The sequence below is a fragment of the Scyliorhinus torazame genome, chromosome 5, assembly GCF_047496885.1.
Source record: "Scyliorhinus torazame isolate Kashiwa2021f chromosome 5, sScyTor2.1, whole genome shotgun sequence".
NCBI lineage: Eukaryota > Metazoa > Chordata > Chondrichthyes > Carcharhiniformes > Scyliorhinidae > Scyliorhinus > Scyliorhinus torazame.
Genome location: NC_092711.1, coordinates 296,127,435 through 296,153,547, shown reverse-complemented (window position 1 = coordinate 296,153,547; position 26,113 = coordinate 296,127,435). Strand labels below are relative to the sequence as shown.

Here is a 26,113-nt window from a genome sequence, read left to right as displayed (position 1 = left end):
GGACACCATCTCAGACTAAAGGGACGATCCTTTAAAACAGAGATGAGGAGGAATCTCTTCAGCCAGAGGGTGGTGAATCTGTGGAACACTTTGCTGCAGAAGGCTGTGGAGGCCAAATCACTGAGTATCTTTAAGACAGAGATAGATAGGTTCTTGATTAATGAGGAGATCAGGGGTAATGGGGAGAAGGCAGGAGAATGGGGATGAGAAAAATATCAGCCATGATTGAATGGCGGAGCAGATGTGATGGGCCGAGTGGCCTAATTCTGCTCCTATGTCTTGTGGTCATAAGGTATAGATTTATAGCAAACCTGTTAGAGATCTATGAAATAATTATTAACATCCCTTACGATAGATTATTCCAGTTTAACAGATTGGAGAAGAGTAGGGGATATGAGTTGAAGTTATGTAAGAGGAGGATAAGACAAGGATGCTAGGAAACTCTTTTCCCAGAGGGTACTGAGCTTCTGGAATGTATTGTCGGCTGGGGTGGTGGGTGCTGGCTCTCTGTACACCTTCAGGAGGAAGCTGGAGCAGTTCTTAAGAGTCAAAGTGAGTTTTTCAACATGGAAAGGGTCCCTTCAGCACATCACGTCTGTGCCGGCCGCCAAGCACCTATCTATTCTAATCCTGCTCTCCAACACCCTTGTATGCTATGACGTTTCAAGTGCTCATATAAATGCTTCTTAAATGTTGTGAGGGTTCCTGCACCTACCACCCTTTCAGGCTGAGTTCCAGACTCCCACCACCCTCTGGGTGAAAATGTTTACCTCAAGTTTCCTCTAAATCTCCTGTGCCTTATCTTAAATCTATGCCCCCTGGTTATTGCCCCTCTACTGAGGGGAAATAATTTTTCCCATCTATCCTATCTATGTCCCACATGGTTTTGTACGTCTCAATGAGCCCCCCTCAGCCTTCTCTGCTCTAAGGAGAACAACCCCAGCTCATTCAGCCTCTCCGGGCAGCACGGTAGCATTGTGGAAAGCACAGTTGCTTCACAGCTCCAGGGTGCCAGGTTCAATTCCGGCGTGGGTCACTGTCTGTGCGGAGTCTGCACGTCCTCCCCGTGTGTGCGTGGGTTTCCTCCGGGTGCTCCGGTTTCCTCCCACACTCCAAAGATGTGCAGGTTAGGTGGATTGGCCATGATAAATTGCCCTTAGTGTCCAAAATTGCCCTAGTGTTGGGTGGGGTTACTGGGTTATGGGGATAGGGTGGAGGTGTTGACTTTGGATAGGGTGCTCTTTCCAAGAGCCGGTGCAGACTCGATGGGCCGAATGGCCTCCTTCTGCACTGTAAATTCTATGGTAAATTCTCTTCATAGCTGAAACCCTCCAGCCCAGGCAACATTCTGGTGAATGTCTGCCTTACCTTCTCGACTGCAGTCACATCCTTCCTATAGTGTGGTGACCAGAACTGCACAGAGTGGCCTCACAAGCATTTTATACAGCTCCATCCAAAACTCCCTGCTCTCATATTCTATGCTTTGGCTAATAAAAGCAAGTACCGCCTTATCTACCTCTCCTGCTGCTTTCAGGGATCTTTGGACATCCCCCCGCCCCCCCCCAACACGGACAGTGACCCGGGGCTGAGATCGAACCAGGGACCTCGGCGGCGTGAGGCAACAGTGCTAACACTGCACCACCGTGCTACCCCGCCTACAATGATGTTGAGCCCCACCCCGGATTATGTCAATGCCCTCCTGGCCCCAGCCACACTCAGCGGCACAATGCAAGGCACTGAAACCCCAAATCTCGCCCTCTCTGCCCAGTCCAGCCTGCTCACTCTCAGCCCTGCTGCCTTTGGGTCTGGTCGGGCCTCCCTGCTCCCGCTGGCCGCTGCTCCCCGATTCCTCAAGACACGATGCTGGCGGTTGCCGGCCTTCTTCGCGCCACCCAGCTGCTGCTCTGCTCACCTCTCAGCTCTCACTTGGGTGGCCGGGCCTTGATCCTCGCTGGCCACATGTGCTCCTGGCACCTGCTGCTGGCACCAAATTTATGTGCCGGCCACCTGCATCGGAACAGGTACGGGCACATCACCGATCAGAATTCTGTACCCAAAAAATAGGGTGCCTGCCATAAAAGCCAGTTGCAACTTGATGTGGATTGTTTTTTAAAACAACCTGTTAACATTTGGAAGGGGCATCTGACTTGCCTGTGGCACAATTGTTTTTATGTTGAGCTACTCAATATACTGGTAAGCTCTCTCTGGATTTTAGCACCTAGAAAAAATAATGGTAGAAATATGTCTTTGTGTGTTTTTATTCCAAATGTATAGATTCTGTTCCTGAGGAATGGAATCCGTTTTCTACTCCACCTCTGTATTAATGAGACATAGACGTTTTTCAGGGTGGCTTTGCTTTCAAAGGAGCAATTGGAATACCTGGTAATCCAGGTCCAATCGGATTTCCAGGAGAGAGGGGCCCCCCGGGCCCACCAGGATTTGGTCCACCAGGGTACCCTGGTGGAAAAGGTGCTCAGGGAGTCTCAGGCCGTCCTGGAGGGCCGGGTGTTCCTGGTAAGTTAACATAATATAATTGATATAATTCTGGTATGTTATCTGTGGTGTTTGATTACGGGGTTAGCAAAATGATCTTATAACTTAGAAATAGCCAGGTTAGTCAGAGGCCAATTGCAAGAAATTCAGAAAGATATTTCCTTCTCAAAGTGGGGTGCTATAAGAAAATGGTAGTTTTAATAATATAGTTACAAGAAAGAGTAATTCTGACAATATAGTAGAAATGCTATAAATATATGTTTTCGAAGAAATGCCGAGACTGTGATTGTTAGCCATAAATTTCTCTTTCAGTTTCCAAGTTCAGGAGACAAAATAGACAGCACAATCAATTGTCTAATGTTCCCTGTAGGGAGTTATTTAGGTCACATAACTCCTTCACGCACAGGGCTAGGTGGAGACATTTCTGGGTTGGTAAGACGGAACCTTGTGTCCATTAAATGAACACGATGTTCTTACATGAGATAAGCAATAAGGTGAGCTCAGGGACGAGAGGAGGCTCGGGAAAAAGGCCTTATATATTGGTCCCCTGGTCATTGGAAAATTTAATGAGAAGATGGATGAAGTGGTTAGGGGAGGGGGGGCGGGGGGTGGACAATGCTGTTTAGGGTTGCTAGCTTCAGCTTAACACTCTTAAAGAAGAGATGGTTATGGCACACAACAGACGCTAAACCATTCTAACCATCCGATCTGGGACCAGGAACTTACTCAACTGTTGTACGTCATATGTCCATTCTGTCTGTTCTGCTTATGTGTTGTACTTAAATAATTCTTCTCAACACCACTTTAAACCTTTAAACAAAACCGTTTGTGACTCCTCAACACTGCGTAATCTGTTACCCCTGATAAAATCATACAGTATTAAACTATTGATGTGCCTCTTTCCCTGACGAGCGAAGCTGGTTTGTGTTGGGACCCAACTCACAACTTGGTATTCTTGTATGATACAGCACAGAAATTAATTTACCCCTATATCGTCTGCACCTCCTGTTCTTACCCCAGATCCTTTGCAATCTGTATCCACCACCTTATCGTGCAGTGCACTGCAAATACTAATCTCTCGTTGGGTAAAAATGTTCTCCCTCCTCTGGTTCTTTTTTCAAGCATCTTAAACTTAGTGCAACTTCCTGAGTTTCATCTGAGATCATAGAAACTTACAGCATGGAATGAGATTATTCGGTGCTGGCACGACGTAACCCTGTAAGTTCCTCATCTTCCAGTACCTGTCCAACTTCCTTTTAAAATGATTTATGGAATCTGTTTCCACCACCTTTTCAGCGAACACCTTGCAGATCCCAACAACTAGTGATAACGAAATTCCGCATTCTCCCTCGAGATCTTTTGTAGATTGTCTGTGGTAATTGGTTTAGGTTGAATGGGATCAGGATATTTAGTTGAAAAGCTTCATATTTCATGCACATTAATGTTTTGCACATTGTTATTAAAGAAGTGTCATATTAGAAAGTCTCCTCAGAGAACATGCCCTTTGCACCTCTTAGCGCTAATATGTCTACCCCCCTAGTGCTTAAATTGGTGATGCTTAGCTCATAGGTGGCACTTCCAATCATCTGCAAACTAGACATCAGGAATCTTCCTTTTTAGTTGTCATTGTGGACGGGATTCAAAGTTCATGAACAGGTGACCTGTTCTCCATTCTCCCGGAGTGGGAGCTCAAATGTGACCTACGTTGTCTTGGTCATGAGTTTATTTTTCTTCCCTCGCTTTCTGCACAGGTTTGGCTGAAATTCAAAACTTGCCGTGGAGGAATGTAGTGCCTGCCTTACCTCTTAATGTCAGAACATTGTACCATTTGCCCTCCTCAGCCAACTCTTCCTCCACCCCACTCACCAAACAAAGCAAGATGACCTTTGAACAATGCGAATATAATCATTCAATATTTGTTGTGGGCAGAAAATCACAGAGTTACAGAGTAATACAGTGCAGGAGAGGCCCTATAGCCCATCAGTCTGCACCAACACATGAAAAACAGTTGACCTGTCTACCTAATCTCATTTGCCAGCACTTGGCCCATAGCCTTGAACGTTATGACGTGCCAACTGCTCACCTGGTACTCTTTAAAGGATATGAGGCAACCCGCCTCTACCATCCTCTCTGATCCTCCCTGGACGTGCATTCCAAATCATCACCACCCTCTGGGTAAAAAAAGATTTTCCTCAAATCCACCTGATACCTCCTGCCCCTCACCTTGAATTTGTGTCCCCTCGTAACTGACCCTTCAGCTAAGAAGAACACCTGCTCTATATCCACCCTGTCCATGCCCCTCATAATCTTGTAGATCTCGGTCAGGTCACCCCCAGTCTTCTCTGCTCCAGCAAAAACAATCCAAGCCTATCCAACCTCTCCTCATAACTTAAATGTGCCATCCCAGGAAACACCCTGATGGATCCCTCTGCACCCACTCCAGTGCAATCACATCCTTCCTGTAATGTAGCAACCAGAATTGCATATGATACTCCAGCTGTGGCTTTACCAGAGTTCTATACAACTCCAACATGACTTCTCTGCCTTTGTAACCTATGCTTCAATTGATAAAGGCAAGTGTCCCATATGCCTTTTTCACCACCCTATTAACCTGTCCTTCTGCCTTCAGAGATTTATGGACAAACACGCCAAGGTCTCTTTGTTCCTCAGAACGTCACAGTGTGATGCCATACATTGAATACTCCCTTGTCACATTACTCTTTCTAAAGTGTATCACCTCACATTTTTCAGGGTTAAATTCCATCTGCTACCTTTCTGCCCACTTGACCATCCCGTCGATATCTATCTGTAACCCAAGACACTCAACCTCACTGTTAACCACCCAGCCAATCTTTGAGTCATTGGCAAACTTATTCTGCGGTAATTCAATGTGTTTGTCGTACCTTCTGACAGGTGGTGCCTAAAGTGATGGAGACTAGGTTTCGTGAAGCGAAAATTTGATTTTTTTTTTTCTCTTTTTAAATAAAATAACTGCAAAGATTTCCACTTTAGTGCCTTCTATAAACTTGTGTCTCTTAAAAATTGGATCTATTCATAATCATAGGCTGGATTCTCCGCTGTCGGGATTCTCCGACGTGCTGGCAGCCCACCCACACCTGGGGGTTTCTCGATGGGGTGGGGCTGCATACAATGGGAAACCCCATTGGCCGGCTGGCGGGGCGGTAAATCCTGGCGCCGGCGGGTGCGCCAAAAAACCGGTGCGACGGGATGGAGAATCCCGCCCCATAGATTTACAATCTCCCTCAATCAGAGTTTGTCGATGTGCAATTTATTGGAAGGCAGAGCAATTTGGCAGTGCCGGGATCTGTTCATGGGGAAGGGTAAGATGGGGCTGATGCAATTTGCACTAAATGCTTGTGAAGTCCGTCCCCATCAGGAATGATTGCACAGGAGAAATTTTACACGGGCAAAATGAAAGAGAAAACACTGAGAGAGAAAAAAAGATCCAAATATACACTTGTTAAAACTGCTATTTGCCTCGACATCTGAGTGAGAGAAAATAAATCAAACTCTTCAGGCTCTGATTGAACTGTTAATGCTTTTCTTTCAATGCAGGTTGATCTAATGTACAATTGTCCTTCACATGTGCAGAAACTGTTCTTAATCCTTATACTGTTCTGTCCAGGTGCTAAAGGTGATTCAGGTCAAACAGTCCCTGAACCTGGTCCAACAGGTCCTCCAGGACTTCCAGGTGAACTTGGACAAGCAGGCCGCCCAGGTAAGATGGTGAAGCTGTTAAAGTCTTTCTTTAACTTGTGTACTCTTTGTGCAAAAATAAACAAATTAGTGGGTGTTTGCACATGTTTTGCAAGAACAAATGAACTAGGGTGGATCATGATATAATTGAAATGCTAGACATAGCCCAGGATATCCCACCCCACCCCGCGGCGTATTTTGCGGTGGTGAAGGCGACCTACCAATGACCAGACAACGGGTCTTGCCATTGCTTGTACCCTCCGCTGCCAGGAAATACGACAGGACCGGAAGATCCTGCTGTCCACAGTTTAATGTTGTCAGTCTGAATTTAGCATTTTCTGCTCGTTTCTGCTGATGATTGTAGAATATAGAATCAGCTCTTTACTGGATGTTGATCATTTTTAGTCAGTCAATCCTTATTTTCGGGATTTCCTTGGATTGTGTTCCCTTACTATGTAATGCAAAGCTTCAACGATATACTTCTAAATGGCCCAGATGAAGAAACCTCTCCCAGTACTTTTCTGTGGGGAGCTGGGACAGGAAGACTTGAGCCAAGTCACCCGAATGATGGGCGAGAACTTGGTTTTGTGCCTTTCCTGCGAAGCAGGGACTGTGCACCTGAAAACAATGGCCCAAGACTGGATCCACATTGAGCCTTGGGCCTTGTTACCCTGAGATCGGCAATTGAGCATTTTGATGCTGCTCATCAATCAGGGCCTGAAAGTTGACTCACAGTATGCCCTGTGAGAAGGGGAGGTTAGCAGGAAGGGGCCAACCTGTGCTCAGGCATATAGGAGCACTGTGTCACCGCTTGATTGGACTTTAAGGTAAGCTTAAAAAAACATTCGAGACATAAGTGCAAGTATAAGCAAAGCCTGCCTAGTGCTAATAGATTGGACAGTACAGCACCTATATATTGAATGGAAGATGGTCCTGAGGCGGAATTGGGCATGACTGGCTCCAGAAGATCAATTCAATTGTTTAGAGGTTTTTAGTACCAAAGATCATCAGCAAGTACCAAGTTGTTTTCCAGGAAGTACTGGGAAAAATAAAAGGAGTAAAAGCAAGAATTCATGTGAACCCAGAAACCACCCCAAGGTTTTTCAGGGTGGGAACTGTGTCCTATGCATTATTGGAGAAGGTCAAAACCGAGTTGAAAAGGCTGGAAGACCTCAGGATCATTCAACCAGTGAGATTTGCAGAGTGCCAGAGAGGGATCGGGGAGGCACCATAAAAAGAGACATTTGGCCAAGTCAAGCAGTTGTTGCGGTCGTTGTGTTTAACGGTGCACTTTGACCCCACCACGAGTGTAATGTGATGCATTTCCATATGGCATTGAGTCAGCTTTATCCCACAGAATTGTTGCTGGGTTGGAGAGACCTATGGGATTTGAGTCAAGATCCCTTACACACATGGAGAAGAAGTATTCACAAATAGAGAGAGAGTCTGGCTGAAATCTGTGGCATCAAAAGTTTCCATCAATATCTATAAAGGAGCCATTTCACTTTAGTTTAAAAAAATGTTCATTGAAGTTTTACATAACAAAATAACAAACACCCAACGAGAATGCAAGAGTGCAAGAAATTACAATGCAAATATGAAACAAAAACACATAATTAACTTAAACAATAAAACTAGACCCCATAACAGCTGACAGTGTCTAGATCCTGAAAATAAAATGGTTGCCATCTTAGGTAACATCTCTCCACCGATGCCCTGATGGTGAATTTGATTTTCTCTAAATGTAGGAATGACATTAAGTCGCCCAACCAGGTAGAGGCATTGGGGGGAATGGGAGACCTCCAACCGAGCAACATTCGGCTATGGACTATCAGCGAGGCAAAGGCGACAATGTCCGCCTCTAAAGGATTCAGCGTTTGTGAAGAATTTCGTTAGCGGACCAAATTGGGTTCCAGGAGTTGTTGTGGCCAGAATAGGACCAGTGCCCTTTGAGGTTAAAGAGCAGGACACGATTTTAAAGAAGCAGGTGGACCACTTGTGTAAGGGCGAGAGCCAGTGTTACGACCTGATCCGAATGTACTAGCAGGAAGCGTTGTGAGTTGCGCGAGGAATGAACTGTCAGATCAGCCAGTAACAGGCCCAGAGTGTTATCCCCCAAAAAACAGCGGAAACCGTGGAAAGTGAAACAAGAGTACAAGGAGCCAGTCCTTGTGAAATAAGGCCGTCAGTAACTACCCTAATAGAAGAACCTCAGTCTCTTGAGCTACGTCGCTCTACAAGAAAGAAGTCACCGGACAGAGTTATTGATGGGCTTGTGTAAAAATGTTCATTATCGTTATTGTTTTGGCAATTGTGTAATTTAATGATTTCAATATGCAAAAGGGAACTTAAAAGGTGGGGAGGGATGTAGTAGCTGGCCATTTTAAGGGACATTCTCTGAAGGGGGACCCAGGTAACAAGCTAGACGGAGTTAGAATTTCACTGGAGCGTGTTCGGACTTGTCCCAGCAGTTGGACCCTAGTACTGTGTATGTAAAGACCATTTTAAAGCACTCTGTCAATAGTTGTTTACAGTTGCAATAAATCATTAGTTAGCTGGTGGAACCAATTCTTGACGTTATTACAGTTATGATCCCAGTATTGAGGTACAACATCTTTGATATCATCGCTCACCTGATTTTGAGATTCCAAGTCCTCCTGGAGAACAAATATATGACTAGGATGGGAATAGAAGGATACGGACCCAGGAAGTGTAGAAGATTGTAGTTTAGTCGGGCAGTATGGTCGGCACGGGCTTGGAGGGCCGAAGGGCCTGTTCCTGTGCTGTACATTTCTTTGTTCTTGTTCTTTACAAACCTAAGTGAAGTCATTGTCAAACCTTTTCTACTTGGAACTTCCTATTTAAAGGTTGAATTGTTAAACACATTGCTTGGTGCAGTACGGAACCACACAGGCACACATGAAGTGTGTTCAATCCATTGGAAAATGTGTTTGTGAATGTGTGCGCAAGTGGGTGCCCAATAATAACAGGCACAACTTTAGCTCTGATGCCTCCCATGTTTAAATAGCAGATCAACATTCATTGCCCAAGCTCGCATAAGAAGACGCACTTAGTACTTTGAGGCCGCCAATCTTCAAATAACCAGCTTCAAGAGATAATTCAGTAATGATTGGTCATTTCAGGAGAATTAGTGGATTATATGATGGCAGTCATGTCAGGTTTGTTGTACCTTAAGGGAAGGACTTGGTCACATTGGGTAATGAGGTCATCTCCATTAGAATTACTTTATTACCCCATCTGGCACCCTTATATTCGTGTGTAGCCACGTGTCGTCCTGCAAATTCTGAAAGGTATGTAAGGAAGAAAAATACTCAAGCTCGCCTGTCATGGATGTGTTTGTGATAATATATTAAATTTTAATTTCCTTCTGTAGGTAACCCAGGTATTCCAGGACAACCTGGTCGACCAGGCCTCCAAGGCCCAAAGGGAGACATGGGAATACCTGGTATTGGATTCCCTGGTCCACCAGGCCCCAAAGGTAGGTTCTGAGTCATTCATGGTGCATCTCAGTCACAATGGAAAAAAACCTTTGCATTTACATAGCACCATTCATCATAGCACCGTTCAAATATCCCAAAGTGCTCCTTTTCCATGTATATAATTTAGCAGCTACATTGTGAATGTTACGGTCCCAGATTGAGTCATTGGATAAATGATCAGTCAATCTTTAGTGTTGTTTCTGCTGTGATCTCTTTTATCAATATATCAATATTTTTTGTTTTTGTTTCTCTTCCCGCTCGGAATGGTGCACAAGGCAGACTTTCATCTGCTTCCATAGCTAGTTTTTCTTGAATAGATTGCTCATCTGTCACCAGAGGATTATAGCTTGAGGGGCACCACTCTGCATCAAACATGATCGGGCAGAGCAGGGCCCTTTGTACCGAGGTGGGTTTGTGGAGTCAGAAAATTTCCCAACTCGAGCCATCCGCCTTTGTGCTGTAAACCCGGCCTCTTGCCTCCCATTTTGTAGTAATTTAAAAAACGAAATCTGACTGAATTAAGGCCATTCAGACTTTCAAATCTGATTCTTCTAAAAACCCCATGTAAGCCTAACAATATCAGACCATTCACCATCCCAGAGGATGGATTTCTCTTGTCCCCCAACTTCATCTTTAATTGAGACACCAAAATTAAGGACCAAATCACACAGAGGAGAACATCACCAAGGTCAGAAAGAGTAGGAAAGGATTTGCAAATTAAGATCAAATCATTATGTGATGACAAATGTTGATTTTGGTCTCCTGTCATTTGTAAGCATCTCACCATTTCCCAAAGAAGTAAGATTGAACTGGGCAGATTTTTTTTAACATAAGCATAACATGACTCCTTTGGCAGCGATCTAGCCAAATGGGAAGAGAGTCAAGAAGCGCGCGGGCGATTAGCCAGGTGTCTCCCGCCACTCAGACGTTGAGAAATACTTCACCATCGAACGGCCATTCAGGTAGATAGGGGGCATCAGCTGGGAATGCGCAGCCGAGACCACACTCATGCCCGTTTTCTGCACCGAGGAGCTCCGCTTGCCGGAACACCTCAGTGCAGGAAGAGATCGGAAGGCCACCCCTGGTCTATCCCCCTCCCCCAGCCCCAACTCACCGATAAGAGGGTCCCCAGGGGCACCCCTGGGTCCCGATCCGCAGCGTGAGAAAAATGGCAGCCTGGCAGTGCCTCTGCCAGCTGGGGTTAGATCTCGCGAGGCGTGGCGAACCGGTTAGATCCCGGATGAGGGGTCACCTGCCAGTCACGTTGCGCCACCCGCCTTTCAGGTGCAATGCGTCCGGTATATCTCGCCCTTTGTCTGAAAACACATTTTATGTTACAGTGACCCACGTTTACAGGATAGGAGCCTTACAGCTTTGGTTGATTTTTATTTCTTCGAAAAGTATCAGCAAAATGCTGATCACGCTTTGAACCGGAGGGAGGAAGCCACGGCTTTGAAGCTAATTGCTAAACCGTGTTATCCGATGACTCTTTCGCAGGTTTGCACGGATCGCCAGGTTCCCCAGGTGGTCCGGGAAGTCCAGGAAGACCGGGCCGTGATGGAACACCAGGCCAACCAGGGATCCCGGGATCAAAGGTGTGCATTTACTTTTTTGGTAAATGACTGACTTTCAGAGCACAGTGTGGACCCCACAACCTAGTGGTGGTGGTGTTCTACAGCAATTTCCCTGGAAACTGAAAATCTCTGTGCTACCGGTACTGCAGTGCTCTATTCAATTTTTTCCTGTTCATTGGAGGGGTTTTAATTCTGTTTTCTAATCTAATATTCCCCATCTGTCGCCATGTTTTGATTCCTGAGAAAGTGGATGCATTTCCCACACCCATCGCCAGTACCCGTGGAGGCATTGTGGCAAACATTTGGGTCCTAATGGAGTGATGATGTAGCTTGCAGTCATCTCTTCCCCCAATCATGACTGAGGTTAAGGAATTAAATGTAGTGGGGATTTGCACCTGAGGTTTCATATTGAATTTCTAGGCCCCGGTGAGCCTAATCAAGCGGCACAGATATCTTGCTAGAGGTCGGACTTCACACGGGCAATTGTTCATTTCTGTTGCTGCAGCAGCATACTTCAACAACAGCACCATTGGCAAGGATGTGCCCCTCAGTGCTGTTCATGATACTGCCATGTGAGAGTACCTTTAAGACATGGATGTTTAAGCAATGTACCTTTAAGAAAACAGTGATGTCAGAGAGTGGGTGGAGCTGAGCTCAGGTCAGCCATTTTGAAGTTTCAGTTTGGAGGAAAAGAGCTTGGGGAGTGTCTGTGTTTTGCAGTGAGCTGGATTTGCTGTGATCTCTGCCATGAAAGACTCTCTGGATCATTTGGGTGATTTAAACTCATAATAGTAAAGCCTTTAACCTGATGTTAAAGTCTCTTGGAAGTTTGAAGGAACATTTTGAGGAATTATTTACTGTTGTAATATTATCTTTGAAGTAAGGAGTGTTAAGAGATCCAATGTTTATTTAAGATGTTAAGTTGAGTTCATGGAATAAACATTGTTTTGTGTTTAAAAACCCACGTGCCCATAATTGTAATCCCACATCTAGGGAACAAGCCGTGTGCTAGGAAAAGCAACAAATACATTAAAGGGGGAGGTTGGTTGAACTCCATGATACATTTTGGGGTTCTGAAAACGCCTCGCCCATAACAATACTTAAGATCAGAAGTCGGCCCTTTATCCCCGATGCATATTTCACCTTTCAACTGCATCATGGCTTGCTTCAGCTCACTCGAGATATTGAACAAACCTTTCTGTATACTGTACAAGTTGTGTATAGATAGACAATGAATAAAACAGTAACTGCTTCCATTTCCATGCAGGGGGACCATGGCTTTGGACTTCCAGGACCCTCAGGTCCTCACGGCCTACGAGGTGGCGACGGGTTGCCAGGACCTAAAGGTGATTCAGGATTCCCTGGATTACCAGGCCAACCAGGGCAACCAGGATTTGATGGCTCTGGAGGAGGAAAAGGTACTTTTCATGACATATTGCCAAAAGGATCTGACATTGTCAGTCTTTGGTTCAGTATTTGTAAAGGTAACATGGAAAGCATCACAAAAGATCACGGTATTTTCCTGATGATGAGTTACAACAGTGTTGCTCGCGAACTTATTATTAATCTGAGCTAGTGATAATGGCAGTTCTCAAGTACGTTCCAATTTGAAAGGGCAGCACGGTGGCGCAGTGTTTAGCTCTGCCGCCTCGCGGTCCCAGGTTCGATCCCGGCTCTGGGTCACTGTCCGTGTGGAGTTTGCACATTCTCCCCGTTTTTGCGTGGGTTTCACCCCCACAACCCAAAGATGTGCAGGGTAGGCAGATTGGCCATGCTAAATTACCCCAAATTGGAAAAAATGAATTGGGTATTCTAAATTTATTTTTTTAAATGTTTTTTTAAAAAGTACGTTCCAATTTCCCACGCCAGAATGATGGCATGTAGGGCCAGGCCCATGAGTTCACACATCAGTCTGCTTTGGCGGCACCGTAGCACAGTGGCTAGCACTGTTGCTTCACAGCGCCTGAGACCCAGGTTCAATTCCTGGCGTGGGGCACTGTCTGTGCGGAGTCTGCACGTTCTCCCCATGTCTGCGTCAGTTTCCTCCCACAAGTCCCGAAAGAAGTGCTTGTGAGGTGAATTGGACATTCTGAATTCTCCCTCAGTGTACCCGAACAGGCGCCGGAATGTGGCGACTAGGGGATTTTCACAGCAACTTCATTGGCAATGTTAGTGTGAGCCTACGTGTGACACTAATAAAAATTATTATCATTATTTTGATTTCAAATCACTGAATAGCCTTTTCACCTTTCCTGCGGATGCCAACCAATATTATTTTCTGTCAACTGGCAAGCAGGCAAAGCGAAGAAACCAGCTGTGCCCGGAGCTCCAGATTACATCTCAAGTGACATAGATTGTCACAAGCCAAAAATGAGGGGGCAATAGTCCACAACTGCTCCTTGACTCATGTTACAAATATCACTGGACTGCCGCAGTGTTACCATTTGTCCAAGCAGTTTCATACTTTGTGAGAATTCATAGCCTTCTCCCTCACATCTGTTAGGTGACATAGTCTGCAGGTAGAATCTTCAATTCAAATGGGTTTGAGCACGTTACATGGTTCCACTTTAATACCTGTCCATTGATGCTGCACAATGGCATGCAGTTCTTAGCCTAGGCTATCTGCATTTATTGCCCATCCCTAATTGCCCTGAACTGAGTGGTTTGGTAGGCCATTTCAGAAGGTATTTAACAGTCAACCACATTGCTGTGGGTCTGGAATCATATGTAGACCAGACCAGGAAAGTGTGGCAGATTTCCTTCCCTAAAGGGCATTAGTGAACCAGATGTTTTTTTACAACAAGCGACAATGATCATCATTAGCCTCTTTAATTTCAGATTTCTATTTAATTCACATTTCAACATCTGCCATGGTGAGATTTGAAACCAGGTCACCAAAGCCTGGGGGGGACATGGGGTGGTTTCTGGGCGAGCTGGAATTTCCCCAGGTGGAGGAAGCAAAGAGGCAGGCGTTGGAGGAGCCCTTGGGGCTGAGGGAGGTGCTGGATAGTTTCAGGGGTATGAGGTCGGGGAAGGCCCCTGGGCCGGATGGGTACCCGGCAGAATTTTATAAGGAATTTACGGCGGACCTGGCACCATATCTGCTGGGGGCGTTTAATGAAGCACTGGAGAAGGGAGAGCTGCCGGAGACGATGAAGCAGGCAGTAATCACATTAATCCCAAAAAAGGGTAGGATCCAGTGGAATGTGGGTCATATAGACCCATATCACTATTGAACATGGATGTGAAAGTATGGGCTAAGCTGTTGGCAGGGAGGATGGAGGATTGTGTCCCGGGGGCGGTTGCAGAAGATCAAACAGGCTTTGCGAAGGGCAGGCAGCTCACGAGTAATATAAGACGGCTGTTGAATGTGGTGATGAATCCGCCAAGAGCTCTGGTACCGGCGGTGGTGGTGTCCATGGAAGCGGAGAAAGCATTTGATCGGGTGGAGTGGCGGTACTTGCTCGAAGTTTTGGGAAGGTTTGGGTTTGGGCCGAGATTTGCAGGCACGGGTGCGGTTGCTGTATGTGGCGCCAAGAGCGAGGACGAATGATATGAGCTCATGGAGCTTTGACTTACACAGGGGTACAAGGCAGGGATGCCCGCTGTCGCCGCTGCTGATTGCGCTGGCCATAAAGCCATTGGCGATGGCTCTCAGGGGGTCGGCAGAGTGGCAGGGAATAATGAGGGGACAGAGGGAGCACGGGTGTCGCTCCATGCCGATGACCTCTTGCTGTATGTTTCGGTTCCGTTGGAGAATATGGGAAGGATTATGGGCCTGTTGGGGAGGTTTGGAGGGTTCTAGGGATACAAGTTGAATGTGGGGAAAAGCGAGGTATTCCCGGTGAATGAGCTGGCACAGCGGACTTATTTAGTGGGATGCCATTTACGGTAGCGAGGTTTAGGTACTTGGGGATTCAGGTTTAAGGTGGTGCACAGGGTGCATATGACTCGGGCGAGAATGAGTGGGTTCTTTCAGGGGGTAACAGATGAGTGTGAGAGGTGTGGGCGGGGGCCAGCGAATCACGCGCACATATTTTGGGGTTGTGAAATATTGGGAAGATTCTGGGCGGGAGTGTTCGCGGTCTTAGTCAATATAGTGGAGGAGGGAGTGGACCCGGACCCTTTGGTAGCGATATTTATGGTTTCAGAGAAGCCGGAACTCAGGGAGAGGAGGAAGGCCAAAGTCTTGGTCTTCGCCCCTCTGGTTGCACGGCGGCGAATTTTGGTGGAGTGGCGGTCGGCATCGCCACCGGGGGTAGCAGCATGGTTGGGTGACCTGTATGATTTCCTGCGGTTAGAGAAGATAAAGTATGAGTTAAGGGGCTCAGCAGGGGAGTTTGAGAAAAGGTGGGGGATGTTTGTGACCGTGTTTGAGGAGGTCTTCGCCGCGGGGGGGGGGTGAAAAAGGAGAAAAATCTGTACAAACCGTATAGTTGATTGTTGGGAAGAATGTTTCTCGTGGTGTTTCTTTGCTGTAACCTACTTTGATACAAGTTTGAATAAAATGCATTTTAGAAAAAAGGTCACCAGAGCCTGGGGGCGAAATTCTCCGGTATCGGCGCGATGTCCGCCGACCGGCGCCCAAAACGGCGCAAATCAGTCAGGCATCGCGCTGCCCCAAAGGTGCGGAATCCTCCGCATCTTGGGGGGCCGAGCCCCAACCTTAAGGGGCTAGGCCCGCGCCGGACTAATTTCCGCCCCGCCAGCTGGCGGAAAAGGCCTTTGGTGCCCCGCCAGCTGGCGCAGAAATGACATCTCCGGCCGCAGCATGCGCGGGAGCGTCAGCGGCCGCTCACGGCAACCCCGCGCATGCGCTCTGGAGGGAGTCAATTCCGCCTCCGCCATGGTGGAGACCGTGGCGAAGGCAGGAGGAAAAGAGTGCCCCACGGCACAGGCCCGCCTGCGGATCGGTGGGCCCCGATCGCGGTCCAGGGCACCGTGGGGGCACCCCCCGAGGCCGGATCGCCCCGCGCCCCCCCCAGGACCCCGGAGCCCGCCCGCGCCGCCTTGTCCCGCCGGTAAGAGAGGTGGTTTAATCTACGCCGGCGGGACAGGCATTCTAGTAGCGGGACTTCGGCCCATCCGGGTCGGAGAATCGCGGGGGGGGGGGGGGGGGGGGGGGGGGGGGGCACCAACCAGCGCGGCGCGATTCCCGCCCCCGCCGAATATCTGGTGCAGGAGAATTCGGCAACCGGCGGGGGTGGGATTCACGCCAGCCCCCGGCGATTCCCCGACCCGGCGGGGGGTCGGAGAATCTCACCCCGGGTCTCTGGATTTCTAGTCCAGTGTCAATACCACTATGCCATTGCCTCCCCACAGAAACATGTCATATGCCTGCAGTTGGGGAAGAATCGTCAGCCACCTGGAAATGTTACCGCGTGTGCATGGCTAATCTCTCGTACAGGTGCCTGCTCACTATTTTGCCCCACGTCCCTTTGCTGACATCTGAATGCTGGGTGACTGAGCCCAATAATTAGCTTCTGCATACATCATGGAGTGCAAATGCCCTCAGCAATTGTTCCCCTCATCTACATGGCACTGGTCCATATGTGGCGTTTTTTAAAGGACTGGTCAAGATAGAAACGGAGTCGAGGCTTCCGGGTGCGGCGATGACCAGCTAAGTCGCACGTTTCGGCAGCTCCCGGTGGAACGGACTTTTGGGCTCTTAATAGGAGCCCCAACGGCAATTTTAACGGCTAAAAGTACTGTGCGGTGAACCAGAAGGGACTCCCCCCTGGATACGGATGGAAAAAGGAGGAGAAAGTGGCCGGATTGCGGTGGATCCTTTAGAGCAGCGGCAAGGAAGGCAAGCAAAAGCCAAGATGGCGTGAGAAGGTGGCAGTTTAATATGGGGCCCTGAACAACACGAGTTTTTGAAACGCTGCGTGGAAGAACTCAAAAAGGAAATGAAGAAGGAGCTGTTGGCCCCGATATTACAGGCGATCGAAGGGCTAAAGGAGGAGCAAAAGACCCAGGAGCGGGAGCTTCGGGTCGTGAAGGCAAAGGCTGCCGAGAATGAGGACGACATACAGGGCCTGGTGGTGAAGACGGAGATGCACGAGGCACACCATAAACGATGTGTGGAAAGGCTGGAGGCGCTGGAGAACAACGCGAGGAGGAACAACCTAAGGATTCTTGGTCTTCCCGAAGGTGTGGAGGGAGCGGACGTCGGGGCATATGTGAGCACAATGCTGCACTCGTTAATGGGAGCGGAGGCCCCGGCGGGTCCGCTGGAAATGGAGGGAGCATACCGAGTGAGGGCGCGAGGACCGAGAGCAGGAGAAATTCCTAGAGCCATAGTGGTGAGATTCCTCCGTTTTAAGGATAGAGAGATGGTCCTTAGATGGGCAAAGAAAACTCGGAGCAGTAAATGGGAGAACGCGGTGATCCGCGTATACCAAGACTGGAGTGCGGAGGTGGCGAGAAGGAGGGCGAGCTTTAATCGGGCCAAGGCAGTGCTTCACAAAAAGAAGATAAAATTCGGAATGCTGCAACCGGCAAGACTGTGGGTCACATATCAAGGGAGGCACCACGACTTTGAGACGGCGGATGAGGCGTGGACTTTTATCGTGGAAGAAAAATTGGAATGAGCGGGTTATTAAAAAAGAACGTTTGAAACAAAGTGGTGGGGCGAGTATGGGGGGGCGAAGAGGTGGGTAAAAAGGGGGAAAGAAGAGTTTTATGTTATTAATCCTGCGATGTGGTAACTTTTCTCTCTTCCACAGGTGGTGGTGGGGGGAGGAGAGGAGGTGGAGGAGATGGGGCGTTGGCCATTGGGGGCGGGGCCAAGGGGGAAGCAGGAAGGAGGGGGCGTCGCACGGTGCGGGCCGAGGTCACGGGGGGAAGCCGAGGTCGGCCAGAGTTTGCTGACTTCTGGGAGCAACATGGGGGGTGTAACTACGCTAGGGGGGGATCTAGCGGGGGGGGGTGGGAGGGGGGAATTACTGGGCTGCTGCTGCTGGGGAGAGGGGGGAGCTGGTATGGGGTGGGATGGGCGGGGGGCACCGCCTGGGGGGGACACAGCTGCGTGGGAACCGGGTGAGGAGCTGGAAAAAGGGGATGGCTAATCGACAAGGGGGGGGGGGGTAAAAAGCCCCCCAACCCGGCTGATCACGTGGAACGTGAGAGGGCTGAACGGGCCGATAAAGAGGGCACGGGTACTCGCACACCTTAAGAAACCTAAGGCAGACGTGGTTATGTTACAGGAAACGCACTTGAAACTGATAGACCAGGTGAGACTACGCAAAGGATGGGTGGGGCAGGTGTTCCATTCGGGGCTAGATGCGAAAAACAGGGGGGTGGCTATATTAGTGGGGAAGCGGGTAATGTTTGAGACAAAGACTATTGTGGCGGATAGCGGGGGCAGATACGTGATGGTGAGTGGCAAACTACAGGGGGAGACGGTGGTTTTGGTAAACATATATGCCCCGAACTGGGATGATGCCAATTTTATGAGGCGCATGCTAGGACGCATCCCGGACCTAGAGGTGGGAAAGTTGGTAATGGGGGGAGATTTCAATACGGTGTTGGAACCAGGGCTGGACAGGTCGAGGTCCAGGACTGGAAGGAGGCCGGCAGCAGCCAAGGTGCTTAAAGATTTTATGGAGCAGATGGGAGGAGTAGACCCGTGGAGATTTAGCAGACCTAGGAGTAAGGAGTTTTCGTTTTTCTCCTATGTCCACAAAGTCTATTCGCGAATAGACTTTTTTGTTTTGGGAAGGGCATTGATCCCGAGGGTGAGGGGAACGGAGTATATGGCTATAGCCATTTCGGATCACGCTCCACATTGGGTGGACTTGGAGATAGGGGAGGAAACAGAAGGGCGCCCACCCTGGAGAATGGACATGGGACTAATGGCAGATGAGGGGGTGTGTCTAAGGGTGAGGGGGTGCATTGAAAAGTACTTGGAACTCAATGATAATGGGGAGGTCCAGGTGGGAGTGGTCTGGGAGGCGCTGAAGGCAGTGGTTAGAGGGGAGCTGATATCAATAAGGGCACATAAAGGAAAGCAGGAGAGTAGGGAACGGGAGCGGTTGCTGCGAGAACTTCTGAGGGTGGACAGGCAATATGCGGAGGCACCAGAGGAGGGACTGTACAGGGAAAGGCAAAGGCTACACGTAGAATTTGACTTGCTGACAACGGGTACTGCAGAGGCACAGTGGAGGAAGGCACAGGGTGTACAGTTCGAATACGGGGAGAAGGCGAGCAGGTTGCTGGCCCACCAATTGAGGAAAAGGGGAGCAGCGAGGGAAATAGGGGGAGTGAGGGATGAGGAAGGAGAGATGGAGCGGGGAGCGGAGAGAGTGAATGGAGTGTTCAAGGCATTTTATAAAAAATTATACGAAGCTCAACCCCCGGAGGGGAGGGAGAGAATGATGGGCTTTCTGGACCGGCTGGAATTCCCCAAGGTGGAGGAGCAGGAAAGGGTGGGACTGGGAGCACAGATCGAAATAGAGGAAGTAGTGAAATGAATTAGGAGCATGCAGGCGGGGAAGGGTCCGGGACCGGATGGATTCCCAGTTGAATTTTACAGGAAATATGTGGACTTGCTCGCCCCGCTACTGATGAGGACCTTTAATGAGGCAAAGGAAAGGGGACAGCTGCCCCCGACTATGTCTGAGGCAACAATATCGCTTCTCCTAAAGAAGGAAAAGGACCCGCTGCAATGCGGTCCTATAGACCTATTTCCCTCCTAAATGTAGACGCTAAGATTCTGGCCAAGGTAATGGCAATGAGGATAGAGGATTGTGTCCCGGGGGTGGTCCATGAGGACCAAACTGGGTTTGTGAAGGGGAGACAGCTGAATACGAATATACGGAGGCTGCTAGGGGTAATGATGATGCCTCCACCTGAGGGGGAAGCGGAGATAGTGGTGGCGATGGATGCCGAGAAAGCATTTGATAGAGTGGAGTGGGATTATTTGTGGGAGGTGCTGAGGAGATTTGGTTTTGGAGAGGAGTATGTTGGATGGGTGCAGCTGTTGTATAGGGCCCCAGTGGCGAGTGTGGTCACGAATGGACGGGGATCTGCATACTTTTGGCTCCATAGAGGGACAAGGCAGGGATGCCGTCTGTCCCCATTATTGTTTGCACTGGCGATTGAGCCCCTGGCAATAGCATTGAGGGGTTCCAAGAAGTGGAGGGGAGTACTTAGAGGAGGAGAAGAACACCGGGTATCTCTGTATGCGGATGATTTGTTGTTATATGTAGCGGACCCGGCGGAGGGGATGCCAGAGATAATGCGGATACTTCGGGAGTTTGGAGAATTCTCAGGATATAAACTGAACATGGGGAAAAGTGAGTTGTTTGTGGTGCATCCAGGGGAGCAGAGCAGAGAAATAGAGGACTTTCCGCTGAGGAAGGTAACAAGGGACTTTCGTTACTTGGGGATCCAGATAGCCAAGAATTGGCGTACATTGCATAGGTTAAATTTAACGCGGTTGGTGGAACAAATGGAGGAGGACTTCAAGAGATGGGACATGGTATCCCTGTCACTGGCAGGGAGGGTGCAGGCGGTTAAAATGGTAGTCCTCCCGAGATTCCTCTTTGTGTTTCAGTGCCTCCCGGTGGTGATCACGAAGGCTTTTTTCAAAAGGATTGAAAAGAGTATCATGAGTTTTGTGTGGGCCAGGAAGACCCCGAGAGTGAGGAAGGGATTCTTACAGCGTAGTAGGGATTGGGGGGGGGGGGGCTGGCACTACCGAGCCTAAGTGAGTACTACTGGGCCGCCAATATCTCAATGGTGAGTATATGGATGGGAGAAGAGGAGGGAGCGGCGTGGAAGAGATTGGAGAGGGCGTCCTGTAGGGGGACTAGCCTACAAGCTATGGTGACGGCCCCATTGCCGTTCTCACCGAAGAAATACACCACAAGCCCGGTGGTGGTGGCGACTTTGAAAATTTGGGGACAGTGGAGACGGCATAGGGGAAAGACGGGAGCCTTGGTGGGGTCCCCGATAAGAAATAACCATAGGTTTGCCCCGGGGAGAATGGATGGGGGATTTGGAATATGGCAAAGAGCAGGAGTAACGCAACTGAAAGATCTGTTTGTAGATGGGAAGTTCGCAAGTCTGGGAACGCTGACCGAGAAATATGGGTTGCCCCAAGGGAATGCATTCCGGTATATGCAACTGAGGGCTTTTGCGAGGCAACAGGTGAGGGAATTCCCGCAGCTCCCGACGCAGGAGGTGCAGGACAGAGTGATCTCAAAGACATGGGCGGGGGACGGTAAGGTGTCAGATATATATAGGGAAATGAGGGACGAGGGGGAGTCTATGGTAGATGAGCTGAAAGGGAAATGGGAAGAAGAGCTGGGGGAGGAGATTGAGGAGGGGCTGTGGGCGGATGCCCTAAGTAGGGTAAACTCATCGTCCTCGTGTGCCAGGCTAAGCCTGATTCAATTTAAGGTGTTACACAGGGCGCATATGACTGGAGCACGGCTCAGTAAATTTATTGGGGTAGAGGATAGGTGTGCGAGATGCTCGAGAAGCCCAGCGAATCACACCCACATGTTCTGGTCATGTCCGGCACTACAGGGGTTCTGGGTGGGGGTGACAAAGGTGCTTTCGAAAGTAGTGGGGGTCCGAGTCGAACCAAGCTGGGGGTTGGCTATATTTGGGGTTGCACAAGAGCCGGGAGTGCAGGAGGCGAGAGAGGCCGATGTTTTGGCCTTTGCGTCCCTAGTAGCCCGGCGCGGGACACTGTTGATGTGGAAGGAAGCCAAGCCCCCGGGGGTGGAGACCTGGATAAATGATATGGCAGGGTTCATAAAGCTGGAACGGATTAAGTTCGTTCTAAGGGGATCGGCTCAAGGGTTCACCAGGCGGTGGCAACCGTTCGTCGAATACCTCACAGAAAGATAGAGGGAATGGAAAAGAAGAAGGCAACAGCAGCAGCCCGGGGGGTGGGGGGGTGGGGGGGTTGGGGGGGTGGGGGGGGGGGGGGGTTGGGGGGGGTGGGGGGGGGGTTGGGGGGGTGGGGGGGGGGGGTGGGGGGGGGGTGGGGGGGGTGGGGGGGGGGGGGAGGAACCAGAAGGACTCTCAGGGTTGTTAATATATATGTATAATATGTAGAGGTCGTTGCTATAAATAATTGTATATTGGACTGTTAAATCATATTTTTGGAGAGTGTTTATCTGAGACAAGGCAGTTGCCATTTAGTTTTAGTTTTTGTTATATATTATTTATTCTTTGTTTATAAAACAGGTCATTGTTATTTATACTCTTATATTATTGTGTAAATGATACACAAGGTACTGTGATGGTTGACCAAAAATTTTCAATAAAATATATTTTTTTTAAAAGTTAGAAACGGAGTCAGAATTGCAGTGAAGCCACGTTACATCTGGTTCCACCTGTAGAAGAACCATCAGAAATAGATCTTCCAATTCAGGGAGATGTGGAAAGGATAGACTAACAACTCCTGGTAACTCAGTCTCATTTTACACAGGGCACACCCTTTCTTTGGAACATTGGAACATGAGTAGGCCATTCAAGCATGTGCCGACATTTACTGAAATCATTGCTGATCTGCAACCTAATTCCATACACCTGCCTTTGACCCAGATCCCTTAGCATCTTTGCTTCTCAAAAATCTATGCATCTCGGATTTTAATTAAACAACTGTTCTAGCTTCAACTGCTGTTAGTGGGACAGAGTTCCAAAACTGTACCATCCTTTGAATGAAGAAGTGCTTCTGAACATCTCTCCTGAACAGCCTAGCACTAATTTTGGGACGAGGCTCACCTAATTTTAGAACCTTCAACCAGAGGAAATAGCTTATCTTTCGCTACCCTGAGCGGGATTCTCCGACGGGTCGGAGAAACGCCGGGGGGTGGCGTGAATCCCGCCACGCCGGCTGCCGAATTCTCTGGCGCCAGGGATTTGGCGGGGAATCGCGCTGCGCCAGTCGGCGACCGTTGGTAACAGCTCCCCCCAGCGATTCTCTGGCCCGCGATGGGCCGAGTGGCCGCCCGTATTAGGTCGGCCCCGCCGCCGTAAATTACAACAGGTACTTAGCGACGGGACCTGGTTGCGCAGGCGGCCTCCGGGGTCCTCGAGGGGGCGCGGGGGGATCTGGCCCGGGAGGTGCCTCCACGGTGGCCTGGCCCGCGATTGGGGCCCAGCGAGCCGCGGGCGGGCCTGTGCCATGGGGGCACTCTATTCCTCCGCGTCAGCTGTTGCGGTCCTCGGCGATGGCCGACGCGATGAACCCCCGTTGCGCATGCGCTGGGATGATGCCAGCACACGCTGGCGCTCCCGCGCATGTGCCAACTCGCGCCGGCCGGCGGAGGCCCTTCACCGCCGGTTGGCGTGACGCCAAGCCCCTTCCCCGCCAGCCGGCGCGGCGCAAACCACTCCGACGCCGGCCTAGCCCCCGATGGTGCGGAGGTGCCGGAGTAGTTCACGCCACTCCTTCGCGCCGGTGTTGCCCGCCCTGCCGATTCCCACAGAATCCCGCCCCCTGTCTTTCCCTGTTAACCTTCTAATTTCCAGTGAAAACAGGTCCAATTTGTGCAAACTCTCCTCATAACTTAGTCCCCGTAGTCCAGGTATTATTTTGGTAAATCTACGTTCCACCGTCCAAGGCCAAAATACCCTACCTAAGGTGCAGTGCACAGAACTGCTGATAGTACTCCAAGTGGGGCCTTATCAGATCCTCAGAAAAAAACACTTGTTCCTTTTGCCTTTCGATGAGCTTTGAAGAGATGAAAATGCTTTAAGGAGTGAGAGTCTGCTAGAGAGAAGTATAATCATGACTGTTGGTTCCAAGAAAATTAGGTTTTTCTTTTTTTGTAACCCTCTTTTTCCCTTCCTCAGGTGATCCGGGTTTCAGTGGCCCTCCGGGTCCTCCTGGTCCAGTAGGTCCACCTGGAATAGGTGGTCGGGGCATTCCAGGTCCACCAGGCCCATCTGGCATTCCGGGTCAACCAGGTATGAATTCTATTAGCTCCACATCATTCAATCCATCCTGATTTTGAGTTGATAATATCACCAGTATTCTAAATACCTAGCTGGTACCAACCATGACATTTTAACTTATTTGTCACCATCTTTACCTTGACACGCATACTCTGTCCACGATTTACAAGGCACAAATCAGGAGTGTGATTGAATACTGTCCACTTGCCTGGGAAAGTGTAACGCCAACAACACTCCAAAGGTTTGACATCGTACAGGACAAGGCAGCCCCCTTGATTGGCACCCCATCCACCACCTTAAACCTGCGCTCCCTCTACCACTGGTACACAGTGGCAGCAGTGCGTACTACATTCAAGATGCGCTGTAGCAACTCGCCAAGAATCCTTCAACAGCACTTTCCAACCTCTACTGCCTAGACACATGGGAACATCACTATGTGCAAGTTCCCCTCCAAATCACACACCATCCTTTACTCTTGCTGGGCCAAATTCCTGAAACTTCCTCCCTATCAGCATTGTGGGTGCTCCTACAAAGGTGGGCTGCGGCAGCTCACCATCTCCGCCTCAAGGGGAATTAGAGACGGGCAACAAATGTTAGTCTAGCCAGCGACGTCCACATCCCGTAAATAAATTTCAAAAAGGTTAGGGACCATATTGTGTGCCATTGATCTTGGAAGGGGGGTTAGGGGTTTTGGCTGTTACAAAGCTGACCATTTGCCAGTTAATCCCACCGAACGTCTGCCAGATCTAAGGCTTGAGTCTAGCGGAACCATCTTAGAAATTCAAAACCTTAATATATTTGTATCATCAGTATTTAAGGTGGCGGTTAAATGTCAAATTATAATTAGCCTATCCCCATTTGTTGCCGTTACTTTGACAAAGTCTGAGGCCAAAAGTTCCCAGCTGTTGCTCCCGGCAGGAAATTCCGATCCCATCGAAGCACTACCGCGGATTCTCCGGCGGCGAAGGGTGTAAGCAACAGGAAAATCTGTTGACAGCGGCAGATCCGGCCAGTGGCAGGATGCCTCCACCGCCACGCGGGCCTGGGTGTGGTTTAAAAATCCCACCCCTAAAATGTGTGAACAGTAACCAATAGAGAAACAATATAAAACTAATTGTGATTCTAAATTAGTTATGAACTTGGAAGTTAAGCCGTCCTGAGCAATGTTGTGTGAAAAATATGCCTTTTTCCCCAAGCTGGCAAGAATTTCCGATATTATTTGTAAAGTGGAAGCAAGAGAATTTGGCTTGTTAAATCCACTTTCACGTTTTGCTCAGAATGACATATCCAGAGTACTGGATGTTAAAATGAACAAGTAAGTTGTGTTGAAGAGGCACTGTTGTCCGAGGATGTTTGTCAAAATTTGCTTCTGTGTGGGGAGGAAGAAGAGCATTTTTATCACCACAAAGCCACTTGCGCAATATAGTTCATCTTGCTGCATTTGGGGGTTGGGGTGTGCACTGCGGGCGCTGTGTGTATGTACTTGTGTCAATGGCGTGAAAGCATTTGTGTGAACCCAGGTATCTTTCGTTTACCAAACATGAAATCACGACCCTTCTAATTTTTATGCATGAATCACTATGTTGAAGTTGACATTTGCTCCTCTGTGTGCCTGGTTGAATTTATGGAATCAGTTGTGCCAGCATTAATTCCTTATTATCCACATGTAAATGTTGTGCATGGTGGAGATGTCTACGCACCAATTAGTTTTACCACACAGTCCTGGTCAGAGGTGTTTTAAGGATGTGTCAAGAATTTAAGAGAATTTGCTGGAATGATGTGATTGATGCACAGTCACGGAATCTGAATCAAGGAACAATATTCACCAAACCCACTGCATATGTTTAGAGCATTTTCTGACTCTTCCAAAGGAATGAATGAGCAAGCCCCTACTTAAATTCAGAATGC

At 48.9% G+C, this 26,113-nt stretch overlaps 1 protein-coding gene across 1 annotated transcript in view; it reads left to right on the top strand.

Annotated features, from left to right (window-relative positions):
* col4a5 (collagen, type IV, alpha 5 (Alport syndrome)) overlaps window positions 1-26,113 on the top strand; it is a 314,324-nt gene that overhangs the window by 180,436 nt on the left and 107,775 nt on the right. Inside the window, exons 26-31 of the mRNA XM_072505790.1 lie at window positions 2,346-2,514; window positions 6,140-6,232; window positions 9,605-9,709; window positions 11,208-11,305; window positions 12,552-12,702; window positions 24,104-24,217. Of these exons, the coding sequence (XP_072361891.1) occupies window positions 2,346-2,514; window positions 6,140-6,232; window positions 9,605-9,709; window positions 11,208-11,305; window positions 12,552-12,702; window positions 24,104-24,217 (730 nt within the window). The remainder of the gene's footprint in view (window positions 1-2,345; window positions 2,515-6,139; window positions 6,233-9,604; window positions 9,710-11,207; window positions 11,306-12,551; window positions 12,703-24,103; window positions 24,218-26,113) is intronic.